This window comes from Talpa europaea, assembly GCF_964194135.1.
Source record: "Talpa europaea genome assembly, chromosome: 11".
Taxonomy (NCBI): Eukaryota; Metazoa; Chordata; class Mammalia; order Eulipotyphla; family Talpidae; genus Talpa; species Talpa europaea.
This window is the reverse complement of record NC_140078.1, coordinates 69,498,019-69,517,524: the sequence shown is the minus strand read 5'-3', so window position 1 is coordinate 69,517,524 and position 19,506 is coordinate 69,498,019. Positions and strand designations below refer to the sequence as shown.

Sequence of the window (19,506 nt, the reverse complement as noted above, 5' to 3'; positions counted from 1 at the left end):
AGTACACTGCTGAGGGGAGCAGCGGGCGGCAGGAGAGGTCTGCGCACCATGTGGGACCCACACCCCGTGGCCAGGGATTGAACTGGCGCTGCAGAGGCTGCGGGCAGCTTCGCAATGCAGCGCTCATCCGCTGCACCACCGGGGAGGCCCCATTTACATTTTTTTTTAAAATCACTAAGTAAAAAAGTCTTAAACAGAAAAATAGAACCAGACAGAGAATCTTTGAGTCCCAAGAACAACTGAATGATTTAACTATCTCTATTTCTATGAAAACTATTTGCTAACAGGGCCTCCTTGGTGGTGCAAGGGGTTAAGACACAACCTATGAAGCTATCCACAGCCTCTGCAACGCGAGTTCGATCCCCCGGCCGGCAAGGGAGCAACACACATGGTGCAGCAGACCTCTCCTGAACTCATCCGCTGCTCTCCTCAGCAGTGTATTTCAGTCAATCTGCCTGTTCTGTTCCTCGCTCTGTCTCTGGTGGATCTTCTCACCACCCGCACCTCTGGCCTGTACCCCTTGTTCTTCTATGTATAAATAAATAAATCTTAAAAAAAAACTATTTGCTAACATACACGAACTATCACTTGTTGCTTTTATAATAGAGTGACTTAAAAATGCAAAATATAACTCCACTAAGGGATATATGAAAAGAGCATAAATGCTAATTCTAACCCTGATACAACACAAATGGCCAAAAAAAAGCTCATAGATCCCAATCCAGCTTGCTTTTTTTTTTTTAATATACAGGAGGAAAAAAGACCTAAACAATTTTACATTTTTAGAATGCTTTGTGAAGACCAAACATTCATGCTCCTTACTTCTTTCACTAAAATTTACTGCAACTATTCAGCCTTTCCTCACCCAAAAGTCATTCTATGAATGTGCTAGTGTTCCCACACCCAATCCCATTCCTATATACCTAAGTGGACTGACTTACTCTTTCCATGGCATCCTGGTTGTAGGAAAGATAATACAAGCACATGGATACTCCAGTTGCAGCCATAGAAGGACGAGGAATTTCCAGTAATTTCTGTACTCCACCATGAGCAACAAACTCTGTGGCAAACTTGTTATGGAGCAGGAGAGATGCTAGATGCTAAACAAAAGGGACACAGGTTACCATGGAACAATCTAGAAAAATCACACAAGCTCTTCATAAATCATTAAACTGCTAAATTCAAAGTTCTTCAAGGAAGGTAACTACTCCCTCACAACAAAGAAAATCAATATTGCTGGGTCTCCTTGTTGGCACAGGGTTTTAAACATTTCCACCATCACACAAAGTTGTAATTGACAGCTCTGGAGTATCAAATGAACTTGTGACTTAATTTTTTTTTTTTAAAGATTCATTTATTTATGCATACAAGAACTGGGGTGTAGGCCAGAGGTGCAGGGGATGAGAGGATTCACCAGAGACAGAGTGGGGAGCAGAACGGGCAAACTGACTGAAACACACTGCTGAGGGGAGCAGCGGGTGAGACAGGAGGTCCGCCATGCCATGTGGGTAACCTCCCTGGCTGGGGATCTAACTCCTGCTGCAGTAGCTGCAGATTGCTTCATAGTGCTAACGCTTAACCCCTTGCGCCACCAGGGTGGCCCTGAACTTGTGACTTTAAAGACCTAGAGAGAGTATCATCTCATTTTCAGGGAGAATATACACTCCTTCCTTTGTGCCCCACACTATTTCCATAACATCTATAATACCTAAAGAAATGACACTGACTTGCTTAATACTGTAAAAAAAAAAATCACAGAAGGTAGAACTTTACATGACAGTCATGTTGATTATTATTCATTCTCCAGAGGTTCTTAATTATTCCTTCTCACTGGATAGGGATGAACTTGGTGGGTTAGGCTTATCTACCCTCCCACATTCAGTCCCTTTGCAACTCGGGACATCACTTATCTTTTCTAAATTTGGGTCTGCTTCCATTTCTTTACTCATCCTCTGGTTTATATTTTGTTTATCACCTTAGATAATCTATCATCATACAATATGTGAATAGTTAAGAATGTATAAAAAGTGTTGTTGGTTGACAGAGGAAATATATAAAAGGAAGTATGATATAAGGTACTATACACAGTTTTCTACTTCTATTTAGCAGTAACTGAAGCCACTCTCAGGTCTAGATCCAGGACTGAGCCCTGAATTTCTGCAGAGGCACTCAGTAAGTTTCATCTCTTCTACCTAAGTAAGAATTTTTCATTTAGGGTTCTCCCTGGTGGTGCAAAGAGTTAAGTCTCAGCACTAAAAAGCTATCAGCAGCCGCTGAAGCACAAGTTCGATTCCTGGCCAGGGAGCTAACCCACATGGAGCAGCAGACTTCTCCTGTCTAGCCCACTGCTCCCCTCAGCAGTATATTTCAGTCAATCCGCCTGTTCTGCTCCCCACTCTGTCTTTGGTGAATCCTCTCACCCCCCCCCCCACCCTATCCGCCCCCCCTTCCCCCGCCACCTCTGGTCCTCTGGTCTACACCCTAGCTCCTTATGCAAAAATAAATAAAAATCTTAAAAAAAAAAAAAAAAAAAAGAAAGAATTTTTCATTTATTACTACCTTAACAGAATTGACAACAGAAATGTCCTGAGCAGTAAAACCCAGAGCTGTACACCAAAATGCATAGGTACTGCCATGTCAGTAAAATGCTCAGTGACCTAATATTTTTAAGAACTTTACCTTGAGTGCCTCAAACGTAAGCAAGACATCATTAGTTTGTTTCAGGTCAATATAGAACATCATCAACTCCCGTGATCCAAGTTGCATGAAAATGGGAAGTAACTGAAATGAAGATCAAAACAAGTCTTAACATTTGGTTTTATTTTCATTTATTTCTTATTCCATTATAAGGATACAAGATTAGAGAAATGAGGTACTGTTTCCCCCCCTTTTTATGAAGATAAATGTAAGAACACAGTTCGATCAAATCAGCATTATCAGAATTGATCTGAATAAGACTTCATTACCAATTTGGAGCAAAAAAATTTCTCTATAAGAGTAAAAGCACATTAATGTAGAAAATGCTACCAATAAGATATCCCAGAAATAAACACAGTAGTGTGTGAACATTACTCTCCAATAAGCTTACCTCCTGATATTCTCCTAGAGGGGTCAAATATTGAAGAATAAGTCGCTGCTCAATAGCAGGAGTCATAGGATAAAGGGTATAATTGGTGCCAATGACCCAGGGGGACATTTCTGACCAGCTGCTATTAGATAGCTCAACAAACATGCGATCTGGTTCGGATGACGAGAAACCCAACTTCTGCTTAGCTTTCCTAAAGTTCTCCCTGTCACCCTGTCTTGCTGACTTGCTTTTTCTCAATCTTCCTTCCTCAGGTTTGATTGCTGAGTTCACTCTGCTACTCGTCTTGTGGCCTGAATCAAGATTGAAGGAGATCTCCATATCTCCAGAGGCTTCCTCTTGTTCACCATCCACTACATCTACAGCCATATCACCATAGTCCATATCCACAGCTTCTTCATCAAGAGGCAAAAGGGGTTCAGATGACAGCTTTCGTGGGCTGGGTCGCTTGCTTTCTTGCCGCAAAGCCACTTCCTGAAGCTGTAGTTCCCTCAGTCTTCGAAGCACTATTGCTACCTATCAATAGACAGTGAAATAAAAGGTGTTGTCTTTTTTGCATCACAATTTAAGTGATTCTTAATAATTCTTATTTCCACTTAAGGAGAACTGGACATTCATGCAGCTATTCCAATGACAAATATTAGTAAAAATCTAGTATGTATGTTGACATGATTCCTATAACTTGACAAAATTAACTATGGCTAAAAGTCTCCTTTCCCATAAAATTTCCCAGAGAACGCCAACCAGAAGATTTGCACATGAAAACAAAGCTTTCACAATTGATCTGTCTGGATCAAGCTGAGCTAGACTATCACACTTGAAGAGGCGGAAACTACATATGTTAACAATTTTTAGAAAGTGTGTTTGAAATAACATGGTTGCTCAAACTTATATCTGTTCTAATTGTACTATTATATAATGCTATATACATTATACATATTTATATAATCTATTTTTCAGGTTCTTTTATCTCCTACTTTTCCTGCTAAGTGTTTATTTTTTCAGTTAACCTAAAAATGTCGTTAGTATACTGGTTTTTAAAAAGAGAGAGGAGCGGGCCTCCCCGGTGGCACAGCGGTTGAACGCTGGGTTGTGAAACTGCCCACAGCCTCTGCAGCACCAGTTCGATCCCCGGCTGCTCCCCGGCCACCGGAGAAGGGTCCCGCATGGCGCGCAGACCTCTCCTGCTGCCCGCTGCTCCCCTCAGCAGTGTACTTCGGTCCTTCTGCCTGCTCTGCTCCCCACTCTGGCTCTGGCGAATTCTCTCGCCCTCCCGTGCTTCTGGCTATACCCAGTGCTTGTATGTATAAATAAAATAAAATAAATTAAAAAAAATTTATCTTAAAAAAAAAAAGAGAGAGAGGAGGGCCTCCCTGGTGGCGCAGCGGGTTAAGCGCTAGGTTGCGAAGCTGCCCGCAGCCTCCGCAGCGCCGATTCAATCCCCGGCTGTTCCCCGGCCACAGGAGGAGGGTCCCACGTGGCGCGCAGACCTCTCCTGCCGCCCGCTGCTCCCCTCAGCAGTATACTTCGGTCCTTCTTCCTGCTCTGCTCCCCGCTCTGGCTCTGGTGGATTCTCTCACCCTCCCGCGCTTCTGACTATACCCAGTGCTTGTATAAATAAATAAATTAATTAATTTTTAAAAATAAATAAAATACATACCATTAACACATTAAAAAATAAAAAAAAATAAAGAGAGGAATTATATCTGCAATTTACTTTGTTTTGTTTTTTTTAAAGATTTATTTATTTATTTATACAAGAACTGGGTACAGTCAGAAGCGTGGGAAGGTGAGAGAATTCACCAGAGTCAGAGAGGGGAGCAGAACAGGCAGAAGGACCGAAGTACACTGCTGAGGGGAGCAGCGGGAAGCAGGAGAGGTCTGCACACCATGTGGGACCCTCGCTGGCAGCCGGGGATCGAATCAGTGCTGCAGAGGCTGCGGGCAGCTTCGCAGCCCAGCGCTCAGCCACTGCACCACCGGGGAGGCCCTGCAATTTACTATGAACTGCACTTTTTTAAAGAGAATGAATGGTAAATGGATAGAAAGAAGCAGGAATGAGTGACTGTATATTAAAATAAATACAGTAAACTGATACCTTTAAGTGGTATATATATAGCTGTTCAGTGTAAAATGCTTTCAATTTTGTTATATGCTTGAAAATTTTCATAATCCAAATGTTGAGGAGGCAAAGCAAATGGGACTATTCTTTTTTTTAAATAGTTTTTTTAAAGATTTATTTTTATTTATTTATGCATACAAGAACTGGGATGTGGGCCTCCCTGGTGGCACAGGGGTTAAAGTCAGTACTATCAAGCTATCGACAGCCACTGCAGCATGAGTTCGATCCCTAGCCAGGGAGCTAATCCACATGGCAAGGCAGACCTCTCCAGTCTTGCCCACTGCTCCCCTCAGCAGTATATTTCAGTAAATCCACTTGTTCTGCTCCCCACTCTGTCTCTGGTGAATCCTCTCACCCCTTGTAACTCTGGCCTATACCCCAGTTCTTATATGCATAAATACAAATAAATCTTAAAAAAAAAAAAAAAAAAAACTGGGATGTAGGCCAGAGGTGGGGACTGGGAGAGGAAGAGAGTCAGAGGATTCACCAGAGAGAGAGTAGGGAGCAAAACAGGCAGATCTACTGAAATATACTGCTAAGAGGAGCAGTGGGGAAGACAGGAGAGGTCTGCTGCGCCATGTGGATTAGCACCCTGGCCGGGGATCAAACTCATGCCACAGTGGCTGGCAACAGCTTGATAGTTCTGAGACTTTAACCCCTGTATCACCAGGGAGGCCTGGCACTATTCTTTATATGATATAAGCTATCAGGATCTTTGTCAAGTTAAACACCTATTTTCATGTTTTAAAAAAAAAACTAAATCATGCTCTTATAAAAACCTAGAAATGTTGAAATTAAAACTACATTCCAATATAAAGCAATATATAATAATAGGCATTTTTAATAAATTAAAAAAGACAGAACTCTTACAAATAATCTTTTTTAATCATAATGGAACTAAATGAGAAATCAACAACCCAAGGGAAACTAGAATATTCATATGCTAGTTAAACTCTACCGATTCAAGTTATCTTATGCAAAAATTCATTCTAACATGGTCCTTACCAGTTGTGAATTTTCATCCCTATAGTTGGCAGCAATGTCTTGATTTTCCATCGCACCTCCTAACAGTCCAGTAGAATATGTTCTCAACGGCTGATCAGCCTCTCGGGCCCATTTAAAAAGATTCTCAACAATTCCTTCCTACAGTAAAGGAAATGAAATACAATTTTTAAAAAAGGAATCCATTTTCATAATTAAAGATATAAAAGATTTCAGTCTAGTGAAAAAGATTTTTAATAAAATATTTCAGTATTGTTTGTTAAGATTAAAAATGCAAGTAATTAAATATTCAATAGTAGATGGTTTAGTCAAATAAATTTCCTGCTCTGTAAAACAATTCTGTTTAGCAATTAAAACTCAAACTAAAGATAAACTATCACATAATATAATCCTAACTTTCTATTATTACCCTAAATGGTCCCATGACCAAGAAGGGAGCGCTAAAAATTCTATATCCCTCTTTGAAGTTCACAATGCACAATTAACATTAATGCTAAGAAATCTTCCATCAAAATAGTGCTTCACTCCACATATTCTAAACTTACTTTGCTAGCTTTTACTATGAAATACAATACATAAAAACACACACAATCCATTCAAAGAAGTGACAATCACCGATGATCTACCACCAAGCTTAAGAAATATAAATCTCCCAGGTATACCTTCTAGCCCAAAAACCAAGGACATCCACATTCCTGAAAATCTGACAATTTTCTTTCTTTTTTTTCTCAATTTTATTTATTTATACAAGCACTGGGTACAAGCACGGGAGGATGAGAGAATTCACCAGAGACGGAGCGGGGAACAGAACAGGCAGACTAAGGAAATACACTGCTGAGGGGAGCAGTGGGCATGGCAGGAGAGGTCTGTCGCGCCATGTGGGACTCTCGCAGATGGCCAGGGATCGAACCAGTACTACAGAAGCTGTGGGCAGCTTTGCAGCCCGTTGCTAAACCGCTGCGCCACCAGGGGAGGCCCAACAATTTTCTTGTTAAATTTTTGTTAAATGTTGTTATAAGCTTTGAACTGTATAAACTGCATTGTGCTGCAACTTGTTTCTTTTACTCAACATTACATTCTTACATTCATCATTAATTTTCACTTATATAAAACTTAACCAAAGACAGACTTTATATAGAATAACTTATAATGGAAGAAGTAATATATATGCAGAAAAAGAAACTGATTCACAATGAAGTTGTAATTTATCAAAAGCCACAAAGTTAAAAAACAGCAGAACTGGATTCTAATCCCAGGTAATGTACCTCCAGATATTCTTCACCTCCATATTCTGCTGCCGCTATTTCACAGACTTAAGTAACTATCACTCTGTGCAAGAGTATCCCTAAACAACTAGAAACAGAAGGATTAAGTCACAGGGTTGTACGTGCTCAACTTTACTAGAAGTGGCTGAACTATTTTCCAAAGTGACTGCAACAATTCACATTTCCACGAACAGTGAGTTATCTTTTCTACGCCTTCGTCAATGCTTGGTCGCCATCAGACGTTTTACTTTTTGCATGCAGTCTACTGCCCGTAAAAATATTTCATTTAATAAAATTTCCTTAATAATGACATTCAGCTTTTTCATATCCATTTATGTGAAATACTCATATCTTTTACTAATGTTGTATGATAAACTTATTTTTTATGTATGTATAACAATATTTTCTATTAAACTCCATAGATTTTATACCTTAAGAAACATCCCCCTACGGGCCTCCTTGGTGGTGCAAGGGGTTAAGCACCACACTATGAAGCAATCCAAAGCCTCTGCAGTGCGAGTTCAATCCCCAGCCAGCCAGGGAGCAACCCACATGGCACAGCAGACCTCTCCTGTCTCATCCGCTGCTCCCCTCAGCAGTGTATTTCAGTCAGTCTGCCTGTTCTGTTCCCTACTCTGTCTCTGGTGAATCCTCTCACCCCCACCCCACATCTCTGGCCTGTACCCCAGCTCTTGTATGTACAAATAAATAAATCTTTAAAAAAAAAAATCTCCCTAGGGTCAAGTCATGCTCCTACCTATTTCTAAACATTTTAAAACTTTTTTAAGTTAACACTTTGAAAAATTCAGTTTAAGGAGTTCTGTTTTAAAATATTTATTGCTATGTAAATATATTTACCATCTATAATAAGTATCCTTTACTGTTTCCTTTTCCCAAACTATATAAGAAACTTATATACTAAATCAAACTACCCTTTTACCATCCATATGTTGCCCAGAATTTTTATTACCACCTTTCTGCTTCAAAATTGTTTGTTTTGGTGATATTTCTAGTTTACAGAAGTACTCAGAAGACATTTTCTATTACCTGGCCTTTATTGATGGTATGGTAAATTTGCTTTGCTTGCTTATTTGCAGGAATGTTTTTTACTCTGGTTGCTTTTAATACTGTCTCTTTGTCTTTGGTATATTTCATCAGACTTTGTTAATCTGATGTTTTTCACTGATTTGTAAAATTCTAGCCTCATCTCTCTGAATAGTGCCTTTACCTTATTATTCTTTTTTTTAAGATTTATTTATTTATTTATACAAGCACTGGGTACAGTCAGAAGCGCAGGAGGTGAGAGAATTCAACAGAGCCAGAGCAGGGAACAGAACAGGCAGACTGAGGAAATACACTACTGAGGGGAGCAGCAGGCGTAGCAGGAAAGGTCTGCTGCACCATGTGGGACCCTTGCTGGAGGCCAGGGATCGAACCGCTGCTGCAGAGGCTACAGGCAGCTTCGCGGCCCAGCACTCAAAAACTGCACCACCAGGGGAGGCCCTTTTACCTTATTTTTTATTCTCTTCTCCTGAACCTCCTTTTAGACACATTTTGATCATTCTCCTTCTAGTCTCCCTATCTCAACTTCTTTCATAATTTTCATTTCTTATTTCTATAAGCTTCATTACTGTTTTTCCTGTCACATCATTCAGTTATTAATTCTAGCTTCAACTTTGTCTAAAACTCTAACTCCTCTAATAACTTTGAAAATTCACTAGGGGCCTCCCTGGTAGCCTAGGAGTTAAGTCTCAGCATGATCTCCGCAAAGGCCTGCGCTCGATCCATGGCCAGGGAGCTAACCCACATATGCTGCCACAGACCTCTCCTGTCTCACCTGCTGCTCCCCTTAGCAGTGTATTTCAGTAAATCCACCTGTTCTGTTCCCCCAATCTGTCTCTGGTGAATCTTTCACCACCTGCCCCTTCTCCCAAATCTCTGGCCTATCCCAGTTATTCTACACAAAAATAAAATTTTAAAAATTTTTTAAAACATGAAAATTCATTAGCTTTAAATTTTGATTTCCAAGAGTTCTTTGGTTCTTTTTCCAAAAAGTCATTTTTTCCTTTCAGTCTTGGACTTTTCTAAGAGTTCTTATTCATTCTTCTATAGACAATGATTTTTAAAAATCATACAATTAAGCAACACTATCAACCAATTAAACCTAATAAACATTTGGGAGAACACTCCACCTAATGAGAGCAGAATATATTCTTCTCAAATACACATGAACCCTTTTCCAGGATAGGCCACATAGGTTACAAAATAAGACTGAATAAAAAAGAATTCTTACAAATAATCTTTTTTAATCACAGTGGAATGAAATGAGAAATCAATAAACCAAGGAAATTCCTATGTGGAAATTAACAGCCCACTCTTAAACAACCAATAAGTCAAAGAACAAATCACAAGGGAAAAAGAAAATATCTTGAGACAAATGAAAACAAAAACACAACATACCAAAACATATGGAATGCAACAAAAGCTTTATTAAAAGGGAAATTTAGAGCAGCAAATATAATTTAAAAAGAAGCCTCAAATCAACAACCTAACCATACATTTCAAGAAACTAAAAAAAGAGCAAAGGAAATCCAAAACTGGCAGAAATAAGGAAATAATATAGAGTGGAGATTAAGTAGCAAATAGAAAAAATAAATCAATGAAACCAAAAGATGTTTCCTTGAAAAGATCATCAAAACTGACAAACCTTTTAGGTAAACTGATCAAGGGAAAAAAGAGACACAACTCAAATTACTAGAATTAAAAATAAAAGCAGAGACATTACTACCAATTTTACAGAAATAAAAAGGATTATAAAAGGATAGTATGAATACACTGACAAACTACATAACTTACATGATCTGGACAAACTGTTAGAAACACAATCTACCAAAACTGATTCAAGAAGAAACAGAAAACCTGAACAGACTTAAAATTGAGTTTAAAAAAAATTAACACCTGTTAGGTACTATACTTCACAAAATCTGAAAAAAGAGTGCTACAAGGCAATGAGTTTTAACAGCAGCTTTGTGAAACACCAGTATCAATCTGTCCATAAATGATTAGACACATTAATTTACAAGATAGAATCAAATGACTTTTAAAACAAGTAAAAGTTTGGGCCTCCCCTAGTGGCGCAGGCAGTTGAGCACAGAGCTGTGAAGCTGTCCACAGCCTCTGCAGCGTAGATTCAATCCCCACCAGCCAGCAAGATACCCATATGGTGCAGCAGACCTCTCCTGTCTCGCCCACTGCTCCCCTCAGCAGTGTATTTCAGTCTGCCTGTTTTGTACCCTGCTCTGTCTCTGGTGGATCCTCTCACCCTCCCGTACATCTAGTCTGTACCCTGGTTCCTGCATTCATGAATAAATAAATCTTAAAAAATATATATAAAACAAGTAAAAGTTTGATTTACAAGTAATTCAATGGTGTGTGGTTTGAAAACATCAAAAAGGTTTATAATCTGTGCTCTAAGACATTGGATTCAAGGCATTATTATTTCCAACCTAATACACAAGTAGACTTGAATAAACTCATTTCACTCAATTTAGGAGAAATTAGTTATTAAGAACGAAAACTTCTTGCAAAAGTTTTATTATTCAAAATGTTTTAGTGTTCCTGAAATCCAGAGTATTCACTTCATTCTAAATAAACAATAAAACTATAAAGAACCAAAGATAATTTTTCTATTGTACCATGACAACCAGGAAACTTATACAAAGCACAAGTAAAATCTTCTATAATTCTTGCATATACATATACACTGCTATAAACGCATTGTCATGCTGGTTTCTGAAAGACTTTACATTAAAATATTTTTGACAAGTACACAGATTTTTTTTTTGGGGGGGGGTTCTCCAAGGGTGGCAGCTAACAAGATTTTTAAATCTTTAAATCTTTAAGCCTGTATACAATGTTGTAAAATACAGAACTATGTTATTCTTTAAAATACTTTGTGGCACAATTCCATAATAAAATTTCCTTAAAGGTTAAATAAAAATCTGTTTCCAGATCTTTCATTTGGTTTATACATGTAACTACACTAAGACTTCCAGATTTTTTCAGATTACATTCTTAACATATTTAAAAATAAAAAAGGTATGTGGCATACCAAATTCACACAGCTAATTTTTAATGCTGAGACATACATCTGTATTGCTTTTAAAATAGAGCAACTAATTTTTGACAGTTGAAGTAGACATACAACCACTACCATTTTCTGGTTCTCAGAACACTTATTTGTGATTATAAGTTTACCTGTGACTGCCCTCCCAAACACATATATGAATTTAAGCTCCTATCCTGCTAACAAAATATTCCCAGTACCCGTGCCTCCCCGGTGGCTCAGCGGGTTGAGTGCCACGCTGTGAAGCTGTCCACAGCACGGGTTCGATTCCCGGCCAGCCAGGGAGAAATCCACATGGCGCGGCAGACCTCTCCTACCTCGCCCACTGCTCCGCTCAGCAGTGTCTTTGGTCTGTCTGCCTGTTCTGCTCCCTGCTCTGTCTCCAGTGAATTCTTTCACCCTCCCATGCCTCTGACCTGTACCCCAGTTCTTGTATAAATAAATCTTTAAAAAATAAAAAAATTTCCCAGTACCTAGTATAAAACACAGCACAATATAGGTTTTCATTTATTAGCTAAATTAATTTAACTAGGATCAATAACAGAATGGCCTTCCTCAGAGTAGTAAGTCTCTTACAGTAATAGAGACTCATAAAGAATAAGAGTTTGGATAAGGTCACAACTCCATTCTGAAAACACATGAATGTTCCTTATTGTATGTCTTGACTTCTTGAACTTCTACACATTTTACTGAACATTTTAACAAACACAAATCAAATAGATGATGATTTAATTAAAAAACAAAAATGACTTTTCTTTTTTTAATAAGTACCTTTTCTTGAAAGACGACAGCAGTTTCTAGCCCAGGCATGATGTCCAGAAGGAGTCTACAAGCTGCAGTGTTTAAAGGGGGCTCTCGACTTGTCATAACATATGCATTCACCAGCTGTAAAGAAGGAATACTTTTCATCTGAAATTCAAGCTAGTCAAATTAATGAAGTCTAATAAATCCTTAATAAATGCCCATTGCTTGCTTAAAGGATATTAAAGAAGACTGTGCCTAATACTACATACTAAATCTTTACTATAAATAGTTACGATCCTGTTGAGTCATGACGATAAAATTTCTTCTGCAGCTTTGAAGTCAAATCCCCCATCCCCTAAACAACTCAGCAACCATACAAATGAAAGTTCACAGAAAGAAATCACCTCCAATCCTCATATATACTTTTTCAGAAGGATAAAACAAAGCAGGATAAGCTCCCACTTGAGTCTTAAAAATGGTTAATAATAAAAACTTTAATTTTGTATTTTATAAATTATTTATAATATATAAACATACATTATTAACATATTAATAAAACTCTCCTTTTGTCATTCAGATACCTATTGAATTGCTACTATAGAAAGGCACTGTGTTCTGTGTTGGAATACAACAGTGACTAAGACATCAGAAAGTGGGCCTCCCTGTGGCCTACGGGTTAAGTCTCAGCTCTACCAAGCAGAGGCCCAATGCAAAGGCCTGGGTTTGATCCAAGGCCAGGGAGCTGACCCATATGGCACAGTGGACCTCTCCTGTTTCACCTGCTGCTCCCCCTAGCAGTGGATATGCCTGTTTTTTGTTTTTTGTTTTTTTAAGATTTATTTATTTAGGGCCTCCCCTGGTGGCGCAGGCGGTTGAGCGCAGCGCTGTGAAGCTGTCCACAGCCTCTGTAGCGCCAGTTCCATCCTGGCCGCCCAGCGAGGGTCCCACATGGCAAAGCAGACCTCCTCTGTCTTACCCGCTGCTCCCCTCAGCAGTGTATTTGGTCAGTCCACCTGTTCTGTTCCCCGCTTTGTCTCTGGTGAATCCTCTCATCCTCCCGCGCATCTGGCCTGTACCTCAGTTCTTGTGTAAATGAATAAATAAATCTTTAAAAAAAAATGATTTATTTATACAAGAGCTGGGGTACAGGCCAGAGGCGCCGGGGTGGGGGGAGTGGGGGGGAGGGGAGGAGAGAGGATTCACCAGAGACAGAGTGAGGAGCAAAACAGGCAGATTGACAGAAAGCACTGCTGAGGGGAGCAGTGGACAAGACAAGAGAGGTCTGCCGCACCATCTGGGAATCTCCCTGGCCAGCTGGGACTCAAACTTGCGCCGCAGAGGCTGCGGACAGCTTCACAGTGCTGCACTCAACCCACTGTGCCACTGGGGAGGCCCGGATATGCCTATTCTGAATGCCACTCTGTCTCTATAGCCCAGTTCTTCTATGCAAAAATAAATAAATAAAATCTTAAAAAAAAAAGACATCAAAAGATTTGTAATTCGGGCCTCTCCGGTGGTGCAGTGGTTAAGCGCTGGGCTGTAAAGCCTCTGCAATGCCAGTTTGATCCCCGGCCGCCGGTGAGGATCCCACATGGCGCGCAGACCTCTCCTGCCGTGCCTGCTGCTCCCCCCAGCAGTGTACTTCATCAGTCTGCCTGTTCTGCTCCCCGCTCTGGCTCTGGTAAATTCTCTCACCCTCCTGAGCTTCAACTATACCCAGTGCTTGTATAAATATGTAAATAAATAAATCTTAAAAAAAAAAAAAGATTTGTAATTCAACAGGGAATTATGAAAATTAATATGACTACAGGATGCTAGAGAAGCATGCAGGCGGCCACACACTCCAGAAGAATTAGAAAAGGGTTTAAAGCATAAGGGATTCTAAATCAAAATATAAAGGACAAGAGTAGGAGTAGCTAAGGGAGAGTGGGAAGGAGAAAAAGGCCAAAGGGCAAGAATTTAGTTCTTAGTTTATATACCAAACTAAGAAAATGTATCCTGAGAGCAATGGGAAACAACAAAGGGATTTAAGGAAGAGGATACCTTGATCACTTTTTGCATTTCAGAAAGATTTCTAGGTTTTGAAGTAAAGAATGCATTGGAGGAGGACAAAACAATAAGAAAAACCTGTGAAAAGGCTATTACAGTAACCAAGACAGAAATGATAGTGGCTATACTAAGACAGAAAGTAGTATGGGGATTTGTGAAGATTTAAGGAAAGTGAACAAGACCTATATACTGAAGGAGAGAGGTGGGAGGAATAAAGGATAGCTTTTACCTGACAGACAAGGACACTACTATTAGACTAGCAAATAGAAAAACAGGCTGTGAAGCAACTATTAGATATGTGGAAATCAAGGCGCCTGTGGAGGATGTCCAGGTGGCAATGTCTACAAGGCAGATGGAAGTGATCAGAAGCTGAGAAAAGGATACTGGAATACAGAAATGAATGTGGAAATTAATACATTTATAGTTAATACTGAGTCCTTATGTGCCGAGTTCTCTGCTAAGCACTTTCACACTTTATTACATCCAAGGACTACAAAACATTTTAAGGTGAATTATCACCCCAATTTTATAGATTTGGAAAACAAAATTTGGAGAAAATAAAGCTTAGAGGCTCAAAATACCTTAAGGTCAAAGTGTCATTGAGCAATGACAAAGCCCCAACACAGCACCATGCCATTCCACTTCCATAAAGTCACAATTAACTGAGCAACTATGTTCAAGAGTTGTCACACACACACACACACACACACACACACACACACACACACTCTCCCTCCCTTATCACTCAACAACTGTTAGTTAGTATATGGCCAGCACATATACCAGTGTCACTGCAGAATCATGCTGTATACACCACTCTTATTTTTTTTAAAGATTTGTTTTTATTTATTTATGTATACAAGAACTGGGGTGTAGGCCAGAGGTGCAGGGGGTAAGAGGATTCACCAGAGACAGAGTGAGGAGCAGAACAGGCAGATCTTCTGAAACACAATGCTGGGGGGAGCAGTGGGCAAGGCAAGAGAGGTCTGCTGCGCCATGTGGGTTAGCTCCCTGGCCAAGGATCAAACTCAGGCTGATAGGTGGCGATAGCTTGATAGCACTGAGACACTAACCCCTGTATCACCAGGGAGGCCCTATACTGTTCTTATTTTCCATCCAGGAACCCAAGAGTAATTCTATAGTCCCAAACTCAAAATCATATTTGCCCAATGATTAACATAGCTTCCTAGGGAGCCCTCACCAATGTTCAAATGAACAAAGTACACACCAAAGATAAAACACCTTGGCAATAGCCAGGACTTTGGTAAGAAGCCCATACTTAGTCTTATATCACTGAACCAATACCAAATAAAAAAATCTACCCACTATTTCCAACTTGATCAAAGCCTCAGAAGAAAGCAAACCATTTACAAAAATAATAAAGGTACAGTGCCTGCTAATGACAGTATCTGGAAAAAAGAAAGAAGCAAACCTACTGCATTCATGAAATCATCATTCTTGAAGAGTATTCTCAGCAAGTGGCCCAGCATACACTCTGGATCAGCTCGACCTACCAAAAGAGGAGGAACAAAGGAATGAGTAAGTCATCCCAGTCAAGCAACTTAGACCTATGGAAAGGCAGTCACATTGTTGTACTACTAAGTGCTAGCAAAAATTAACAGAAACAAGGAAAAGATTATTTTAATGAATTCGATTTCATAAGAAACTTTTTTTAAATTAAAAGTGACAATATAAAAACCTGAGACACTGCTCTCTAACCTTCCCATCTCCCAGCATAATACCTACATAGCAATGCTGAATTAAATGAATGAGCGTTTGACCCAGATCAGCATCACTAAGTATATATGGTCTACAAAAGAGTTATAAAAAGTTTAAGAGAAAGAAAATCCCTGACTTTCCAGGCAGAGAAAGGGAGGAAGCACAATTTCTTTTGATGTGTGGCCTGGAGAAGATTAGCTCCAAATGCAGTCTCTTTCAACTATAATGGCAACAGCAGCAGAGATACTTCCGAAAACCTATGCCATCTACATTAGAAGGAGAAGGATCCCACTAAGCAATCACCAACTCTAAGATACAGTAACCATGGCCATCTTAATTTCTGAGCAGCTAGGAAAAGAGATGATGCCAAGAAACCTAGGATCTCCTCAACACAGGGCCTGAAGGTAAAAGAATTTGTCAACGGCTGAGAGAAACAGGGGTTTGTTTCTAAGACAAGTACCATCCATTTTATTTCATCTCTTTTCAGGGCATTAGCCTGGCAAATTTAGTCAAGGGTACAATTTAAGATGAAGAAAATATGCAAACTACTAACAGGAAGTTTTTACCAAACGAAATAGTATTGCAAAGTAATTCACAAAAAGTTAAAAGACAGTTATCATAAAAACAACCAATAACTGCAGATTACCTAGCTTTTTCTGCTTACATATGATGAAAGCAAGACCTTATTTTTATTAATAAAAACGATGCCTATTAAAAAATACTGTTTAACATAAGAGGTAAAAAAGAAAAATAATCTTTAAATATTTAATGAAAAAATACATAGATCATCCTCTCCTTTTTTCCTCATTAGCATTTCATCCATTCCAAGGCAATATCATTAAGTAAAGCCATTTCTCTTTTAATTCTTTTCATAACCCCATACATTAACTTTACTTCTTATTTCACATTCACTTTCACACTTCATGCTCTAACAGCCTAACTGAAGATGTGGGTTAAATAAATTGTCCCCTGAAGTTGTAAGTTGGGAAGCTGAGGAAAAGAGCAGCAGGTAAATCACAAAAACAACTGGATACTAAATGACACGCCTACCTTAAAAGCTCAGATAAAAATAAGCCCTGGAACATTCAGGTAAACTTACAATATAATTTTTATAACTCCCATTCATTCTCACTATCACTCAACATATAAAATCTCAAACTGTTCCCTCCACAAAGGACCAATTTATACAGAGAAAGTTAATGTGCAGGGTGGACCCATATATGACTTTTTTTTTTGCCCATGGTAATCTACCTTAGAACATAAAATGGCAAAGTTTCAAATCCCACATAATTCTGTAATATGGCAAATTCCATGACAAAGCAGGCTGGGTTATCAAGGTCCCTATTAAATTAGCCCCAAATAAAACCAAACTAGCATGATATCACATACTGTAATAAAGACATTAAAGTAGACATCAAGAAAGTCTCTTTACTATTAAATTTTCCAAGTATCAACTTCATAACTAAAAGCAAGACACTGATGACATTCTTAATTACATTTCCCTATCAGTAAAAGGATAATTACCATTGTTAAAAAGATGAAGGCAAAGAGGCTAACACCTTTCAGTTTAAAAGACAGAGGTATTTTTCTCTGTTTCTGTAATCATATCAATTTAGTTCAAGTTAGTTATGTTCTATTTAATCTATAAATATTATAAATATTTCAACTTTCCCAGATATTTATTTCTCCTTACTGTTTCCACCTTGTGAAACTAACAAAATAAGGTCTTAAAACTTAGCAGAAAAGATGTTACTTCATTTAAAAAATACTCCTATTAAGCAAATTTGTTTTGAAAGAAAATCAGAGCCAGGCTTAAAAGAACACAAGTCTCACCAGGATGTCGATCATCAAATGGATCTGGATCCCCCTTACGATATTCTTCAGTTTCTTTTTCAATCAATTCCGACATCCTAGCAAAAAAAGGAAGCAGGGTCAACTCTAGACAAACACACCAAAAAATGCACTGCTTCCACAACAGTCAACAGTCAAGGTGTAAAATAAAAACAGTAAGTTAAAATAAAGTATTTTCTTTTTTTTTTAAAGATTTTTTTTTTATTATTTTTTATTTATTTATTTATACAAGGACTGGGTACAGTCAGAAGCGCGCGAGGGTGAGAGAATTCACCAGAGCCAGAGTGGGGAGCAGAGCAGGCAGAAGGACCGAAGTACACTGCTGAGGGGAGCAGTGGGCGGCAGGAGGGGTCTGCGCGCCATGTGGGACCCTCCTCCGGTGGCCGGGGAGCAGCCAGGGATCGAACCGGCGCTGCAGAGGTGCGGGCAGCTTCGCATCCCAGTGCTCAACCGCTGCGCCACTGGGGAGGCCCAAAATATAGTATTTTCTTGATGAACATAGAGATCTAAATAGCCATCCCGGGAAATAATTTTTACTCCCAAAGTCATTCCTCTGTCCACTTCCCTGTCTCAAAAACACCACCCCTCTCAGAAGCCCCAAATCAAGGCAACATCATTAAACTTTCCTTTTCCTCGTAATCTCCCACAACAATAATTCTTATGAGCCCTACCTACAAAATATTTCCTGACTTTAATCATTTTTCTAAATTGTGATCATTCCTACCTTTGTCCAGACCACCATCGTCAACTGCCTGGTCTACATGCAACAGCTTTTTCCCACATCTCCCTGCTGCTTGCTTCCCTGCTTGACCAGACAAAATTCGTCCTCCAACGTCTGACTTAACACAGTAACCTGAATCAAACCACCATGGCTTACAATAATCAGGCTCCTGCCTGAATCTCTGATCACTTTTATTCCTCTACTCTCTTCTATTAAGCTTCAGTCACATGGTCTTCTCTGCTCTTCAGAAGAGTTCAAGTTTGTATATATGCTTCAAGGCCTTTCCATGTGCTATTACTTCAGCCGAAAACATTTTTCCCCTGATCTAAGCTCCCACCCTGCCCCCAAGCACCCACTCACCTGCTTTCTCTCACTACAGATTAATTTTTGCCTAATGGAGTCTTATATAGTCTTTATACCTGGCTTCTTTTGCTCAGCATGTTTTGCTTATCCATGTTGCTGCATGTATTGACAGTTGATTTTTTATTCATGCACTCTTTTTGAAACAAGAAAAATCACTTATTGACAAGCACCCTAAGCAAATCTGACTTTCTAATCTATTACAATTCAAATACAAGGCTATCATACCTTCTAATATCTAGTGAGCTCTATCCTAAGTCAAACTCTCTTCTATGCTTTTTTCCACAAAATTATACTTCCTAGACTTAAGGGTTAAACTTCCTGCAAAAATTCTTGCCCACTCTCTATGTATTTTTCTTATTAACCTGTAGAGTAGTTCTACTTTTTCCGCCTTCCCCTCTAAACTCTGAAAATTCTCTTTTTCACAACGGGAAATAACACAAAAAAATGTTTGAATCACAT

At 39.2% G+C, this 19,506-nt stretch overlaps 1 protein-coding gene across 4 annotated transcripts in view; it reads right to left on the bottom strand.

Annotated features, from left to right (window-relative positions):
- DCAF1 (DDB1 and CUL4 associated factor 1) overlaps positions 1-19,506 on the bottom strand; it is a gene marked incomplete at its 3' end in the record, with an annotated part of 55,986 nt that overhangs the window by 31,971 nt on the left and 4,509 nt on the right. For 2 of the 4 annotated variants that reach the window (XM_084248268.1, XM_084248271.1), the window contains exons 2-8: positions 17,946-18,022; positions 15,830-15,903; positions 12,372-12,485; positions 6,213-6,350; positions 3,089-3,601; positions 2,680-2,781; positions 942-1,100 (exon numbers count right to left, since the gene is read on the bottom strand). In XM_084248268.1, coding sequence (XP_084104394.1) covers positions 942-1,100; positions 2,680-2,781; positions 3,089-3,601; positions 6,213-6,350; positions 12,372-12,485; positions 15,830-15,903; positions 17,946-18,022 — 1,177 coding nt within the window. The remainder of the gene's footprint in view (positions 1-941; positions 1,101-2,679; positions 2,782-3,088; positions 3,602-6,212; positions 6,351-12,371; positions 12,486-15,829; positions 15,904-17,945; positions 18,023-19,506) is intronic. The other 2 variants (XM_084248269.1, XM_084248270.1) reach the window with 2 other exon arrangements.